Below are 17,632 nucleotides of genomic sequence, written 5' to 3' on the forward strand. Positions count from 1 at the left end.
GAGCAAGCCTAGAGTACATTTCAGCGACACCTTCACCATCCTTCATTTTGAACTTGTCAAGTTGACTTTGAAGCACATCCAATTTGGATTCCTTGACGGAGTCGGTACCTTCGTGCATATCAATCAAAGTATCCCAAATTTCCTTTGCATTCTCAAGACGGCTGATTTTGTTGAATTCTTCGGGGCACAATCCGTTGAAGAGAATATCACAAGCTTGAGCATTGTATTGCAGCATCTTCAACTCTTCCGCGGTAGCTTCACGGTTCGGTTCTCTCCCATCAAAGAATTCACCTTGCAAGCCAATACACACAATAGCCCAAACGGCGGGGTTATGTCCAAGAATATGCATTTTCATCTTATGCTTCCAACTAGCAAAATTAGTACCATCAAAGTAAGGACCTCTACGGTGGTAATTTCCCTCGCTAGACGCCATACTCTCCTAGGTTGTGAAACCAAGGCTATGATCACCAAAAGCTATGGAAATCAAAGCAAATGGAGACCAAAGCTCTGATACCACTTGTAGGATCGAAAGTATGTCTAGAGGGGGGTGATTAGACTACTTGACCAAATAAAAATCTAGCCTTTTCCCAATTTTAAGTCTTGGCAGATTTTAGCAACTTAGCACAATCAAGTAATCAACCTACACATGCAATTCTAAGAGTATAGCAGCGGAATGTAAAACAATTGCATATGAAGGTAAAGGGAGGAGTTTGGAGGGAGCAAACGCAATGTAGACACGGAGATTTTTTATCCGTGGTTCCGATAGGTGGTGCTATCGTACATCCACGTTGATGGAGACTTCAACCCACGAAGGGTAACGGTTGCGCGAGTCCACGGAGGGCTCCACCCACGAAGGGTCCACGAAGAAGCAACCTTGTCTATCCCACCATGGCCATCGCCCACGAAGGACTTGCCTCACTAGGGTAGATCTTCACGAAGTAGGCGATCTCCTTGCCCGTACAAACTCCTTGGTTCAACTCCACAATCTTGACGGAGGCTCCCAAGTGACACCTAACCAATCTAGGAGACACCACTCTCCAAAAGGTAATAGATGGTGTGTTGATGATGAACTCCTTGCTCTTGTGCTTCAAATGATAGTCTCCCCAACACTCAACTCTCTCTCATAGGATTGGATTTGGTAGAAAGATGATTTGAGTGGAAAGCAACTTGGGGAAGGCTAGAGATCAAGATTTATGTGGTTGGAATGGAATATCTTGACCTCAACACAAGTGTAGGTGGTTCTCTCTCAGAAAATGTATGTTGGAAGTGTAGGCATGTTCTGATGGCTCTCTCCACGAATGAAGAGTGGGTGGAGGGGTATATATAGCCTCCACACAAAATCTAACCGTTACACACAAATCACCAAACTCGGTGGGACCGAATTATAAAACTCGGTCAGACCGATTTAGTTCAAAATGTGAACGTTAGGATTTTCGGTGGGACCGACATGTCAACTCGGTGGGACCGATTCCATTAGGGTTAGGGCATAACGTAATCTCGGTGAGACCGATTACACAAACTCGGTGGGACCGATTTTGGTAATAGACAAACAGAGAGTTGGTCAGGCAAACTCGGTGGGACCGATTCGCTCATCTCGGTTAGACCGAAACGTTACGAAGGGGAAACAGAGAGTTTGCATTGCAATCTCGGTGGGACCGATCGCTCATCTCGGTTGGACCGAAACGTTACGAAGGGAAACAGAGAGGTTGCAATCCCATCTCGGTGAGACCGAGATCCCTATCGGTGAGACCGAAGTGACTAGGGTTTGTGGCAGTGGCTATGTCAAGTGAACTCGGTGGCGCCGGATAGAAGATTTCGGTGGGGCCGAGTTTGACTTTTGGTTTGGGACATATGTGGATATGAGAAAGTAGTTGAGGGTTTTTGGAGCATATCACTAAGCATTTTGAGCAAGTAACTCATTAAGCAACACCTCACCCCTTTTAATAGTATTGCCTTTTCCTATGGACTCAATGTGAGCTTGGATCACTAAAAGTAAAATGTAGAATCTTGTGCTTTGAGCTTGAGCCAATCTTTTGTCCTTAGCATTTTGAGGGGTCCACTTTCTAATCCATGCCATGCCAATCATTGAGCTTTCCTGAAATATTTATCTTGAAATAGCATTAGCTCAATGAGCTATATGTTGTTAGGAATTACCAAAACCACCCAGGGATAGTTGCACTTTCAAGGTTGCTTCTTCGTGGACCCTTCATGGGTGGAGCCCTCCGTGGACTCGCGCATCCATTACCCTTTGTGGGTTGAAGTCTCCATCTACGTCGACGTACGATAGCACCACCTATCGAAACCACGCCAAAAATCTTCGTGTCTCCATTGCGTTTGCCTTCTCCAAACCATTCCCTTTACCTTCATATGCAATGTTTTACTTTCCGCTGCTACACTCTTAGAATTGCATGTGTAGGTTGATTGCTTGACTTGTGTTAATTGCTAAAATCCGGCGACAACTAAAATTGAGAAAATGTTAGATATTTTTTTGGTCAAGTAGTCCAATCACCCCCTCTAGACATACTTTCAATCCTATAGCTTCTATACCCCATATCTCAAGTTTTATTTGAACAAGGTTTTTATTATCGTGGTTAGTTATTTAACATATCTGAGTAATTTCCCTAGCTCCGCAACCAGAAGACCATGCCCGGGAAGATGGCCCCAGCTATAATTTTTGAATGTTTCATGCTATTATATTATCAATCTTCTATGCTTTATATGCAATTTTATATTTTTTTGGAACTAACCTATTAACCAAGTGTCAGTTTTTGTTTTTGCCTATTTTATTGTTTCGCAAGAAAACAATACCAAACGAAGTACAAATGCGATGAAACTTTACAACGATTTTTTCTGAAACCAGAAGGGACCCTGGAAGCATCGGGAGAAGGCCAGAAGATATACGAGTAAGCCACAAGCTCATATGGCGCGCCCCGCCTGAGCTTGTGGGCCCCTCGTAGGTCGTATATGGAATAGCTGCTCTTGCTTGAAGGGCTTTCGCTATTGCGTACGGATCTGGGCGACCCATTTTCTTCTCCTCCCTCGCTCGCTCGGATCTATCGCTCTCTCGCTATTCGTCGCTCCTGCACTTGTTTGGTCTGGTTTTATTCCCTTTTTTTCCTTCTTTTCTTTTTCTTCCTTTTTCTTTTCTTTGGTTTTTCTTTACTTGTTTTCTTCAGTTTTCTATTTTTCTTTGTTTTTTCATCAGCCTTTTCATTTTACACGGTTCTTACCGATTTTATTTGCTTCCTTTTTCATTTTTTGTTTCTTTGTTTCCTTTTCGGTTTCAGTTTTTCTTTGTTTCTATTGGGTTTCATTCTACATTTTTTGTATACGTCGAAACCATTTTTCTAATACATGTATAATATTTTTTTTAATACATGGGTAACATTTTTTCTGTACATATTTTTAACATTTTTCAAATGCCTGATTAATATTTTTAATACATGGTCAATATTTTTTCTATGCACATTTTAATATTTTAAAATGCTTGATTAAAAAGTAAATATAGTATTAACATTTTTTAATACATGATCAATATTTTCTATACACATTTAATATTTTTCAAATGCTTGATTAACATTTTTTTTCAAATGCAAGATTAACACTTTTTGAATACATGGTCAACATATTTCTATACCCATTTATTTTTTAAATATTTTTATTAACATTTTCAAATACATTTTTTTCAAATGTTTGATTAACATTTTCTAAATACATGATCAATTTTTTTTCATACACATTGTATTTTTTTGTATTACATGAGAAACATTTTCTCTATACACATTTAACTTTTTTCAAATACTTGGTAAACATTTTTCAAATGTTTTATGTAAATTGTTTTTAAAATATATTTACTTAGAACATTTGGAATTTGGAAATAATATAGGAAGCATAAAATAAAAAAATATGAAAAAAAAAACAGAAAAATGTCCGAGGCTGTGGCCTCCCGCGAGCTGGGCCGGCTCATCTTGCGCTCGCCTCGGCGCGAGGGTTCCCTACATCTCGCTATAAGCCAGACATAGGGGCCCCATACGAGATGAGGTTAGGTTTCCGAACTTCGTCACTCGTCAGGGACGGTACCTGTTTCTTACGGCGACGACGTCCTCTCTTCTTTACGTCACCCAGGCGAGAAAACGGAACCGTATATTTCTTCAGGAAAGGAAACAAAACGGATGTATAGTTCCTTCACCCTGTGATGGATGTCTTGAGGCGGAAGTAGAAATCGAAGAACGCTTTATTAATCCCGAGCAAATCCACCAAGAAGAAGAAGGAAAATCACCATAAACCCTCGCGTCCGAAAAACCACCCCCATTCAACCCCCACCGCCGTGCCGGACAAGCAGAAGCAGCCGCCGCAGCCGCAGCCGCACGGCGTGATGGCGCCGGAGCCGGAGCCGGAGGACGGGAGGGAGCTCTACGCGCTTCTGCACCTCTCGCCGGAATCCTCCGATGAGGAAATCCGCAGGGCATACCGCCAGTTCGCGCAAATCTACCACCCCGACAAGTACCAGGACGCCCAGGTTACCCTCCCGCCCCCTCTCTCTCCGTGCTGCCGCTGAGATTCGATTGGTGGGAACCAATTGGCTATTGTCCAGCGGTGGCTTAGGGTTGCTACGCTCAGAGCTTTTGTTGGTGGTGACATTGCGGTAGCTTGCGGTACGGTGTGGTGGGGCAAAATTTGTGCAGGAATTTGATTGTTTTGATTTTAGGTCGTTAAAGCAGTTGGTCTCCACTGGTTTGATCCAGAGCTGTCGTGTGCTTGAATTACGCATTGGTTGGTTCGGACAGACATTGCTGTTGCTGTGCTATAGTTTGTAGTGATTTCTCCTTCTTCACCGAGAGACAGAGATCAAAGGGAAGGGTTGGGCAATGTCTGTGGCTATATGCCAACTCCTGTTGTATGGGTTTATTCCTTCATCATGTATCAATCATATTGCATCTGAGGAGATTATTTGGAAAATTATAAGATCATAAGAAGAGACTGGGTAATGCTGAGTCAACTGCGCACGCCTGGGTGAATAAAACCTACATTTTGTGCTGGTCAGTCTGGAACAGGACAGATCTTCGTTCGTTATGTGGTAACAACCTGTCTTGCGCATTTTGATCGGATATTGGAGAGCTGACAACCTGTCATGGTGTTACCTTTTTTTTTGCAAATTGTCATGGTGTTACCTCTTTCCGTAGAAACACAAGCACGAGGATCTTGCTAATTATATTTTGATCAGACCCAAAACTTATCCTGTAAATATCAGTTTGGCAAAAGAAAAAGTTCTTTGACGAATGGAAAGTAGAGAAGGGACATGCTGTTACATGTTTTTTTGTAATGCAACTTTATATTAAATTTGTTAAGATTAAAATTTCATTTGATGGTAGTTAGGCTTGCACTTGTGCTATCTGCATTTTGCTGAATAACTCATCTGCGACAGTTTACGTTCCTGAATTCTTCTGACCTGACTAGGATCTTCTTTTGTTGTCTTCTCTGCTTGTATAGATGAAGGATGTAGCAACTGAAAACTTCCAACGGATACGTGATGCATATGAGATACTATCGGATGAGAACAAAAGACAGATCTATGATATCTATGGCATGGAAGGTTTAAATTCTGGTCTGGAACTTGGTCCCAAGTTAAATAAACCCGAAGAAATCAAACGACAGTTGGAAGAGCTGCGACGGCGTAAGGAGGAAGAGAAACTTTTCGTTCATGCTCGATCCACTGGATCAATCCTAGCTAATATCTCAGTGCCACAATATTTAGATGGTGACGGCATCATGGGAGGGTACAGAATATTTTCCATTTTACTATGATATACCCTCTGTTCTCATATATGCGGTGCAAGGTTCCTATCATAATTTAGAAGCCATTTTCTGTTTAGTTCTTGGTTATTGCCATCTTGTAAATTCTTTAAGTTCGGTAACTTGGTAATCATAGGCTTCATCTGTTAATTTTTATTTTGTTGATATAATCATTTTGTGCTGTTTCACATTCTTTGACATGTTTGTTGGTGATGGAACATACTTTAACTGTATATATACCTTTAGCAGACAGAAGTCCTGGCCTTTGTATATCTGAAAAGGGATTATACAGAATGATAGACCTTTACTTGCAGAAAACTTACATTCATTCGTCATTGATCATCATTATTACCTTTCCGTTTTATTTACTTTTTATCCAATTCTGGGTTCTTAGACATCTTGTTTTAGATTTAAAAATCTAATAAACACAGTAACCTCTTGACGTAGATAATTGTCCATCAATACTTCTTAGATGTCATATTAACTTCTGTATTTCTCATATTCTTCAGCATTAATGATTCACTTTTTTTATTTCAAAATTGCTAGAATGGGAATGTCTAGTGAAATTGAGCTGCCAGTATCCAAGCAAAACACTGTCACTGTTGGTGGAAATTTGGTCGTCGATGGTACGACTGGATCTGGTGCAGCAACTGCTGTGCTGTGCCATCAGCTGTCTTCTGTGTCTTCGATAGACTTTATGGCAACAGCTGGACTACGTTCCCTTATTGGAGTACAGACATTTCGGTGAGAATTTGCCTTTTCTGTGTTTTCCTTCCCTATTTCACATCCTAATTCTTTGGTGTTTCCTGCTTCAGTCAGATTTCACCAAATTCAACAGCAACTTCTGGAATTGCTCTCTCATTGAGAGATGGATCTGTTAACCTGTCAAATGGCTGGACTCGCCAATTATCTGAAGACACTATTGGCAATGTATGTCCCCTTGTATTTAGTGCTCTTTTCATGTGTCCTAAACACTTTATTCGTAATATGTGACTAACATAAGCAAGTAAGTTCACTTCGGACGACAATAACAATACGAGAACCTAGCTATTCGAAAAAAATGATTACAACATGTGCATGATCTATAATGTCAACCACCACAGATGCTGAAGAAACGGTTTGGAGTTTGTATATGATTATATGCAAACTGTTATCTCATTAATTTCAATATATTTTCTAGTTTTGGACTTGCAGTGCAAAATTCCTCTAGCCGATTAGGTTTACGCAAACTTTTAGACCATATACAGCTAATGTGCGACAGTAAATACATGAATATTATACTATCCAAAAGTTGATCCATGTCCAGTACGTGGTGTTGACTGTTCATTTACAGCTGTGCATAACCTAGAACTTGTGGCTTATGCAACCCCATTTCCAGTCCATGCCCAGAAATCAGGTGTCAATTGTACCTTGGTGGATAAATTACAATATTGACAGAGATTACGTTTATAGAAATTTCAAGTTCCATGCAAATCCAAATTTTGCCATTATTTCGTCCTCTGGTTTACTCTTCAGTGAGGCATCTTGGCATAGTTATTCGTTTTATCTTTATATAGTATATGCTTGTGGTTATCTTCTATATCTAGATAGCTAACTCCCACTAACCTATTTCTGTCAACATGCAAGCATGCCACCTCATCACATGCAACATGCGTGGAAAAAGGCCCACCTCAACATGCAACCATGCATAGGAAAAAGGCCACCTCAACATGCATGATAATTTCCATTTTATTATGCTATTATATTTGTTAAATACTTTACAACTATACAATAATCAAACCCAACAAATCATTTGTATTTTAGCTTTTATTGAAATATATTGCATAACATCTCTGCGGCAACGTGCAGGGTATAGGATAGTTTGTTACTGATACCACGGGGTTGACTGTTCATGTTTTTCAGTTTTATGTCTGTTGTTTGGATAAGCTGATGCTAATTTTTTTTGCCTGTATGTTACTTCATTTTTTCCCCATCCTCCAGATACAACTTGTCCTTGGTACTGAATCAAATATATCTGTCGGATGGCAAAAGAAGGATGAAAAAAGGTCTGCGGCAGGAGAAATAAAGGTAGTTCTCATTTACAAAACCAACTTAGCTGTAAATCTCATTTAGAAAACCGATTTGGTTATCTATAAGCGAATAATTGACAGAATTTTTCCAAGATGGATTTTTTGGAAACATATAGTTGACATTCCAAGTTTCCGCAACATTTATTTCTAGTTCTGAATAGTGTCATATTGTTCTGTTCCGAATAATCTACTGCGTTCCTTTTCTTTTGCACAGCTCCCCATTATATATTATTTGAGTCAACATATCCCCATTATATATTGTGATGCACCTGCCTTTGTGGTAAAATTGTGGACCGCTGAACATGCAATATTGTCTGTTTGATTCAGCTTTAATATGTCTGACCTGTGGTTGAAGGACAATATGATTTGCATATGTTGGTGTGACTGTACTGAGTTCATGAACTAATTGTGTATTCTTCATTTCACCATTTCACCACTTGCATTAGGCAACAGTTGGATACTTGCCTTTGAAGGCTGTTTCCTGTATTAACTATATACTTCCTTTTCTCCCCAGTTTGGTACTAATTCATTTGGGGCGTCTGCTCATTACACCCATCGTTTCTCCTCAAAGTCCCATGGTCGTATTGCTGGTAGAGTTGGAAGGTATATACCGCCGTGATCTTACTTCTATCTGGCCATGTAAACCTCACCGCTTTGCATTTTTTTTGATAAACTGGTATACGAGTTTGTAACTTCTTTCTCTTCTCTCTTGAACTGCTTATTTGCAGCACGGCCCTTGATTTTGAAATTGGAGGAGGAAGACGGATATCAGAGTTCAGTACAGTAAGGATGCTCTATAATATAGGAATCCAGGTGAATATGCTTGCTTCTAAGGTCTCCTGTGTTGGATGTGTTCTCAGTTTGCTTCTTTATTTCTCCTTTTGCCTCTGCATTATTGCCAAAACTTTATTTATTTATCCCCTTGAGTAAAATAATAATAGAAAATACTCCCTCTGTCCCATAACATAAGGGCGTTTGACACTAGTGTAGTGTCAAAAACGCTCTTATATTATGGGACGAAGGGAGCACAAAATAGTATTAACTACTGATTCAAGCAGTAATGGGTAATGAAGCAAGCGACTCTTGCATGTTCATTGTTTGTCCAATACAAAAACCAGAATATGAATTGTTACTAGGAAATTGCAGTTGATACTACTCCCTCCGTATCAAAATATAAGACATTTTTTGCTGTAAATCTAGACCAAAAAACGTCTTATATTTTGATAGAGGGAGTATTTGATAACATGCAGCAACCATGCATTTATGATCATGTAATCTTAGCTACTTTTCATCTCATGGAACAGTTTCACTAGTTTGTGTGCGATTCGTGTTGCATGTTATCTTAATATTCATTATTTGCTCTGAGATGCAGGGTGTCACTTGGAGATTTGAGTTGAATCGTGCTGGTCAAAAGTTAGTTATCCCAGTAAGTTGAGCTATTGCACCTCTGAATCCTGCCTGTTTTTTATCTGATAGTATAGATGTACATGTAGCATAAATTTAACGGAACTATTCCCTCCATTCCTAAATATAAGCCTTTTTAGATATTCCAATACGGACTACATACGAAGCAAAATGAGTGAATCTACACTCTAAAATGCGTCTATATACATCCGCATGTAATTTGTACTGAAATATCTAAAAAGGCTTATATTTAGGAATGGAGGGAGTATAAGGCAGTCTCATTTACTTGCAGCTATGATCCCTGTAACACAGTGGGGTAGATCGTAAACTTGTTGGATTTCACTGAATTCTTCAGTAACTGTGCAGGTCTTGCTTTCAACTGACTTCAATGCGTTATTCGTCACCGGCGCATTTGCTATTCCTTCAACTCTATATTTTCTACTTCAGGTTCTAATATTCCTGACCTACTTGCATTCTTACCCTGGCAGAAATGTGTGAACTGATAGTTGCATGCAGATAAGGCAGCTCACTTTTGTTACCTTTGCTGCATCTGTAATGTGGTTACTAAAGCCAAGCTGTGGTGTCTTATTGTTTGACAGACATATGTTGTGAAGCCTTATTATCTAAGGCGAGAAAAGCAGAAGACACTTGAAAAAATGGATAGCTTGTCTACACAGGTAGAATCAGCGTTTATGTTCTTGCTTACGTACCAGCTTATGTACTTCATCACATAAAAGGCAAATTGGTTAACTTTTGTGTTTGAATCATCACATATTTGTGTTTAAGGAAATAGTCATCTATATTTGGTTGTTACATGTTAGTTCAGTTTGTGAAGGCTCATATGGCACAACTTGGGTTAGCCCATTTGGCAAGATGCATAGTTGTGACTAGCTATTTACTTCTCCTTAACATAATTTATTAGTATGTATTTAGATAATAAATCGGATTGTTGTTTCTCAGTTTCTGCTACTTGCGGCATTTAGCTTATACCCCTCGACTGCATTGGTGGCAGTGTTTTTCTGTCAAAATTTCATAATTCTTTTTATGATATTAACTCATCTAGTGATTGAAGGTGTATTTTCCTGTGTCATGTATACTTCTGAAGACATCTTTCTCTGTATAGCTAACAGAAGCTAGACAAGCAGCTAAGAAGTCACAAAGATTGCTGGAACCCGTCTCTAATCGCAAGAAGAATAAACAGCAGGAGAGTGATGGTTTGGTAATCACAAAAGCTCTGTATGGCAATCATAAAAAGGTCAAAGAGAGCAGTCAATTGAGTGAGATAGATGATAATGTGGCTTCACAAGTATTAGATGTGACGATCCCACTCAACTTCCTCGTGACCGAGGCAGGTCAGCTCAAGGTATGTTTCAGTCATATTGTTTATAAGTTAAGTTATTTATGTGAACTATAAACCTAGCACTTGACAAGATGAACCGTGAGTTTATTGTTGTACTTGCTCTTCTGGCTTGTGTTTCTGTTAGAAGGCCAATAATAGCAGTATGGTACTTGTGGATTGCAACTTGCAAATGAAGGCTGTCATAAAACTGTCATATATTTCTTAAAACAATCCATGCATTCGAAATTTATCTTTTGTAAAGTAAATCTCTGTTCTTTTTTTACTACCTTCGGTTTCTCGTTTCAGCAAGACATGTTAGGCTAGCAATTCCTCTTTGGACTGTAGATGCTCCAGGAAGACTGGAAGAGGGTTTGATTAAGTTCTCCTGGGTCTGTTAGAACACTACTGTACTAGGTCGCTTATTGCATAAACATGCTCTGATATTGAAGGTACTCCCTCCGTCCGTGAATAAGTGTACAATCTAGCTTTTGTTCTAATTCAAAGTTTTAAAATTTTGACCAACTTTATAGAAAATAGTAGTAACATATGACATCAAATTGATATATTCTCAAACTACATTTCAAAACGAATCTAGTGATACTAATTTGGTGTCATAAATGCTTTTACTTTTTTCTAGAAAGGTGGTCAAAGTTTTAAAACTTTGACTTAAGACAAAGCTAGATGTACACTTATTCACGGACGGAGGGAGTATAGAACAATCAAGGAATAACTTGCCTGTATCTATTTTATATTTATAATTTTTGCCTCCTAAATACGTGTGCATTAATTTAAGGAAACCAAAATTGGTCTCCAAAGTATATATGCAACTAATCATCTCTCAGATACCCGCGTTCAATGCGGTTGTCAGAACAAGTCAGCTTCAGTCCCCACTACTATTAATGAATGAGATCATGAATATATCTGCTGCATGACCTATTAGTAGCTAGCACCTTGAAGTCATATTCCCTCCTTTCAAGGCCCCTGCCCGTTTCATGGTTCAGTTTAACCAGCAATTAGGCCAATAAAATGTGTGCTATGTGTCACAACTCACAATGTGAATCCAACGGCATCAGTTTTGTATCGCATAGCCCACGTTTTATATTTGTCTAATTGTTGGTCAAACTTAAATCTTTAATTGCACAGGCACCTTACATAAAAGGAGAGGGGACATTACGTCAAAATTATGGCTAAAGATCTAGTGCATGTTACTTTTGCTCCGGTGCTAGGTTACATTTCATTATATTTTACATCTCCAGATTGGCTGTGATGCATTGCACTCTTCTTTAAGATTAAGTAGGTTATAAATCATTTGGTACATGTATCTGGTTATCCGACTGAATGTCCTCTTTCTGCCGCCTTCAGCTTCACGAGGGGATAAAGAAGTCTGGAATAATGGGCTTCTATGATCCTTGCCCTGGAGATCCGAAGCTACTGCTTGTCGAGTACATATTTCATGGTCGTCAATACAAGGTAAGAGGATTATTACAATCCATATTACGTACAACTGTTTGCATGTCTGTATTGTGCCTTTGTCAATAATACAAAATCGTCGAACTTTTCCTTTGGTTGCAGGTAATGGCAGATGATTACGGTGCACTGTCGATACCACAAGACATTCATGAGATTTGACCTTAGGCAATTGGTCCAAATCAGCGTTTGAACACTTTTGAGTCGCACTGTAACCATCATAGTTTTCTTGTGCTGATACGCTCTTTCTGGTTTTGGGTATCATTTCTCTATGTGAGCCTCTTTTTGTTGTATACTACTACATGAGTGGGTTTGTGCCACCTAGATGAGTAATGGAGGGCATGCCCCAAGAATAAGATGAGCCAATAATAGGTTTACAGCATTTAGCTCGGTTGGCGGAAGCATATCTCTCCGTTGATGTTTGGTTGTTGATTTGCGAAGGTTCAGCTGTTGTTTCCTTGCTGCACATGCATCTGTCTGCTTGTGTGCGACAGTGTGATGCTTTGTTCTGCCTTGTTCCAGTATTTGCTTCACCTGCTGTGTTTGGTCTAGCATTATGTATAGTCTTAACAAGCATCTTTGTTCAGCTTTGTTTCATATGTCGTCTCGTTGTTTCATAAGTGCTGGCTTGCGTGCATCTGTTCAAACGCGATGGCTTCAAGAACTGAGCTCAGCTGCAGATAAATCGTTTGCATGCGAATCATCATTTCAATTGCTGGGCAAATCCATCATCTGATACCTCATCATCAAGAAGCATAGACACCAAACGCTAAGCCCAATCACTTACTCCCTGCACGGAAGCGAATAACATGGTTGGTTCAGGTGAGGAGAGGACTAGAGCATCTCTTTTGCTGGAGCTGCGCCCCTGTCTTTGTCATGTTCCCTAGACCGGCGAACACATCGTCCTGTGCCTATACTACATGGCAGGTTGCCGGTGGATCGCATTTGCGTTAACCTGCTGTCGACCAAGACCGACCTGACCGCGTGCGTGGTTTCTTTAGGGAGATTCTCCATTCGCTTTAGATTTGGACCAGATCAAAGACTTGGGACCTAAGGTAAGTAGCTTAGTCATGCAGGCTACAAAAGGCAGGGTAACAAAAATAACACTTAGCTATCTATTTATCTTTTTTCTTCATATTTATTGTATCTGTTTAGGAGCATGCGTTGAGTTAGACTCTTGCATGAGTTATTTTTTCACATCTTTCTTCTTCACATAAGTAAACTTGTCATGTAGAGCTATAAACCTACTATTGTAGTACTTGGTCTTAGCAATACAGAAGCATTAGCGGGGTGAAACAGCTTTGTGCGAGTAAAGGTGTCTCGTAGGACCATAACACGTGTGCTCTTTCGGTTTCACAATCGTGCTAGATGCGGATCGAGATCCTTGGTACGGACCCTTTCCCTTGATTCGAGACAGTGCATGCTTTGTCGGTCGGCGATCCATGCTCAAGTGATGGGTCCAACTTTATTCCGTGCGCTGGGGTTAAAGTGGAACCTGTAGAGAGAAAAACTGAATTAAATCCCGCGAGTCGGGTTTGGCTCGATGACTCTAGAAATCCAAGCACAACCACGCGCAACAGGAGATGAGAGCGCACACTCGCTCGTGTATGTACGCGCTCTCTAGCTAGCTAGAAAAGATGGAGGTGAATGAAGCCGAGCAAAGCGGTGTAAATGTTTGCACGTACGTAGACACTGTAGGTAGTAGGGCAGGCGCCCCGCGCCCCGGCACCAAACGCGTATTCTGACTGGGAATCGTGGTAGTAGTAGGAGTACTAGTCGTGTAGCCTAGCTACTAGCTAGCCGGTTGGCATCCAGCTGGGCGTGGCCGTGAGACAGGCAAGCCGTCCTCTCCTCGCTCCACCAAACAAGGAGATACCGCCGCGCGCTTTCGGCAAGGGTCAATGTTAGTGCCGGTTGCTGACTGCCGGCCCAACTGGAAACAGCGGCACTGCACGGCCCCAAATGTATTTGCACGCTCAAACGCATGGGTTTCAGAGGGAGGCAAGGAATAGCAAAATGCACGAAAAGTAGTATAGTAGCTAGGTAGAAAGCGAGTGGGAAAAAAGAAGGAAGCTTGTATGAAACTGGAGCTGAGGATACCATAACGAATGGAACAATGTCGTACGCAGCCTGCCTAAGCTAGTACAGAGCCAACTACTCGAAGTTAAGGCCAGACACGTCGTCCTTCCACAGCACAGCACCGCCCGTCCCTCCCCGGAGACAATCTCCCCCGATCCCAACCTCCTCCTCCTCCCCCTCCTCTCTCCAATCTCATGTGCGCCAACCAGGGTCAGCATCCAGCTCACTCCCAGCCTCCAGCTCGGCTCACGGCCTATATATTCACTCACCCGCACCTACTCCTCCACTAACCCTCTTCTGCTCTGCTCTGCTCCTCACATCTCCAGCTCACACAACTCCGGAGAGCCCACACAGCACAGAGTCAGTGAGAGTTGCTAGTCGCTGCAATGGCGAGGTGCGCCTTCTTGTCCCGGCCGAGGCTGGTGCTGCTTCTGGTGCTTCTCGGTGATGTGGTTGCGACGTCGATGGCCAGGCCGCTGCTGGGCGCTACCGCGGACGCGCCGACGCCCTTGCCGGCGGAGGGGCCGGACGGCGTGGCGCGGCCTGCCGGCGGGAGGCACGACCGGTCCATCGCCGGCGCCGAGGTGATCCTCGCCGGGTTCGCCGCGGCCGTCATGGCCGTCATCTTCCTATACATCCGGGTCACCAGGAAGAGCAACGACAGGGCAGCAGCCGGAATGGCGGGCAAGGCTTAGTAGAAGAGCTCAGACGGTACTGTCTCTTTCTGTTTTGGGTTCTTGGGGTTCAGAGAGACTTGTAAAGAAGATGAGATGAGATGATCGGTAGAGTTTAGTTTACTGGTTTAGAGTGAACGCTCCATGCGTGTGTGTGCGTGTCACCGTGGTAACTAAACTGGAAATCTGTAGTTTGTCATGTACATGTATGCGTGGAGAGCTTGGGATTTGAGAATGAGATTTAGGAAAAACAGCGAAACATCGGCTGAGCTAGCACGGTTCTTGAAATCTTTAATCGTGTATCCGTGCTCTGTTTTGATCTTGTGTCAGAATCTTAAGCCTGCAAGAAGAACAGCCAATGCTTGTCCTTACAGTAATTCTTCCAATGTTTGTCTGACAGTTGAGCAAAAGTGAAACATCGTCTGCTACACACACGACAGATTCTGGACGAGACGATGCAGCACATCAAACCGTCCATGCGTTGAGCAAAATACTCCATCGTGCGGAGTTCGGCCGGCTACTGTCGTCCACAGAGCAGTTTCGGTTAATCTTTGAATCTAACAGCTCCTCGCCATTACTTTATGTTTGTTTAGAGCAACTATATACATCAGCTCGATCACCGTAATAACCTCGTCAGGTTTTAGTCCAAAATGACACCCTAGCAGAGTGGTCATTCCAACCTCGATCCCGTAATTTTGGGAGCGCCTTCAAATCGAGCACGCGGGCCTCCATATTTGGAGGTTGGGTGAGGCATGTGGTGTACTTTCCCGTCGAGCGTGTTCTAGTGAAGTTTTTGCATGACCGAACAGCCGTTCCGTCGAATTGCTGACGACATGCACGCCAGTGAACCTTTCTTCAACAACAAAGAAATGCCGCGCCTTTGGGGTTTTCCTCTTTTCAAAAGGAGACCGCTTCATTTCAGACGCTTGCATAGGGCGCTCTTGTAGATTCATGGGATGACACCCTCTGAATGGCCGAGACACAATCATCAGGTGCATCAAAGTGTTCATTGAAACTGTTGTGCGTGTTTATGGACCGTAGGATCTGTGAGCACCCAATGCTGAGGACATGGCCATGCTTCTAGCGATGCATGAAGCAGAAAGTTGTCCCAAGATGTTAGGAATTGTTGATTGTATGCACTTGAAGTGAAAGAATTGCCTTGCATCTTGAACCATCAATTCACCGGTCATTCCAAAGATCCAATCATAATTTTGAAAGTTGTTGCCTCCAAAGATCTGTGGATCTGACATTGCTATTTTAGGTTGACCGAATCTCACAATGACATCAACGTTTTAAAGCGATCTCATTTGTTTGCAAGGTAAGCTGATGGTACTTCTCCACCTTGCAGCTTCACCGTGAATGTCCATCAGTATGACCAAGGCTAATTTCGAGCAGATGACAATATTCATCATGGTTAACATTTGTGAAGACAACTTCCAAGCCTGAGAGCAGGAAACATAAGAATTTTGTGAAGGCGCAAGAAGCTTAGAGGACATACATTGAGAGGGCACTAGGAGTGCTGTAAGCAAGGTTTGCAATTGTCCGGGGGCTTACTTGTTTCTGGAACAAGGATGTATTGGAAAATATCATGAATTGTTATGTGATCCTATAAAACATGACCATAGAGGACGAAAGGAATATGTTAGGCCCCATGGATTATGAAGATATTGGCAACCTCATAGACCTCACACAAACGCCAACCCATTCAAGAGTTTCTTGAAGCGTACCGGACAGTTAGCGCCGACCGTGGGGCTGTGCGTCTAGCAATATCCAGTGCGGGTGGAATTTTTATCATCACCATGATCATCGGCCGCGAGATCCGATTCGGTTCCCTTAGCTTCGTCGCCAACGATTCGGCGTGGCTCCAGGAAGCCCCGCTGGACGTGGAGCCGCTGCCCGTCCGAGGCACGACGCACTTCGGCGCATCATCCTACAGAGTCCTTCTCCGACAGCCGTCGGTTCCGTACCGAGCGGCATCCCTTCTCCCCGCTGACCGTCGTCGCAAGCGCTCCGGGCGATTGCGACTCCAGCGCTGGATCAAGCACGATGTGGCCCTCTAGGCCGCGACTGTGCAGGTGGCGGTGCTCGAGCCCGACGAGCCCGCCCTCGATCTTTTCGCCTGTCTCCACGAGGATTCCATGGATGGGTCCGAGTGCAAGAGCATTGAGTCCACGGCGGAAGTCTTGATGGCCGGCACAGAGCAGCACGGTCCTCCGGGATACGCGGGCGCTCGCGACGGCCTCGATGGCGCTTCGCACGGGCACACCAACGACGACCTCGGTGCTGACCACTTTGCTGGCCATGTGCGATACGTTCCCCAACCCCTCACTCGGGAGCAGAGGGAGGAACTTCGGTAGAGGAACAAGGAGGCACTATGCACCCCCATCACGGGGACGACTCTCGAGGCCCTGGCCATAAGAGTCAACGCGTTTGGCCACTCTGGCCGAGGATGACCGCCTCGAGCGGCTGCAGAAAGAATTGGATGACCGTGCCCGTCAACAGCCAAGCTCCAGTCGGAACCGGCGGCGGTTGTTTCTGGGTGATCAGTCTCGGAACTACCGAGTGCTCCACACATCGCTGTAGAACTTGGTGATGGCGACCAGAATCGTCGATTCCATCCAACCCTCCGGCTTCACGGCTGGCGAAGGGATTCGTCAGATCCGAGCCCTCTAGAAGACGGCTCCATCGTAGAACGCGGCTGTGTCACGGTCTCAGGATCACATCCATAGCGCGCCAGTCCGCGCTGAGACGGTCCAGTCAGCTCACAGTCCGCTCGCATCAGGAAGGCGTAAGCCATCGCCCCCCTC

General features: G+C 43.0%; 2 protein-coding genes across 2 annotated transcripts; both read left to right on the forward strand.

Moving 5' to 3' along the window:
* The first annotated feature begins 4,140 nt into the window (after positions 1–4,140).
* LOC123181182 (chaperone protein dnaJ 13) lies at positions 4,141–12,490 on the forward strand. Its single transcript, XM_044593432.1, has 13 exons — positions 4,141–4,519; positions 5,491–5,777; positions 6,340–6,537; positions 6,609–6,723; positions 7,774–7,860; positions 8,377–8,465; positions 8,591–8,675; positions 9,235–9,288; positions 9,633–9,713; positions 9,866–9,943; positions 10,390–10,629; positions 11,968–12,075; positions 12,178–12,490. The coding sequence occupies exons 1-13, from the start codon at positions 4,376–4,378 to the stop codon at positions 12,232–12,234; spliced, it is 1,623 nt and encodes a 540-aa protein (XP_044449367.1). The 5' UTR covers positions 4,141–4,375; the 3' UTR covers positions 12,235–12,490.
* Positions 12,491–14,314: 1,824 nt separating this feature from the next.
* On the forward strand, positions 14,315–16,003 carry LOC123167842 (uncharacterized). The gene has a single exon (XM_044585704.1). The coding sequence runs from the start codon at positions 14,538–14,540 to the stop codon at positions 14,844–14,846; it is 309 nt and encodes a 102-aa protein (XP_044441639.1). The 5' UTR covers positions 14,315–14,537; the 3' UTR covers positions 14,847–16,003.
* Positions 16,004–17,632: the final 1,629 nt, after the last annotated feature.

Source organism: Triticum aestivum, chromosome 1D, assembly GCF_018294505.1.
Source record: "Triticum aestivum cultivar Chinese Spring chromosome 1D, IWGSC CS RefSeq v2.1, whole genome shotgun sequence".
Lineage (NCBI taxonomy): Eukaryota > Viridiplantae > Streptophyta > Magnoliopsida > Poales > Poaceae > Triticum > Triticum aestivum.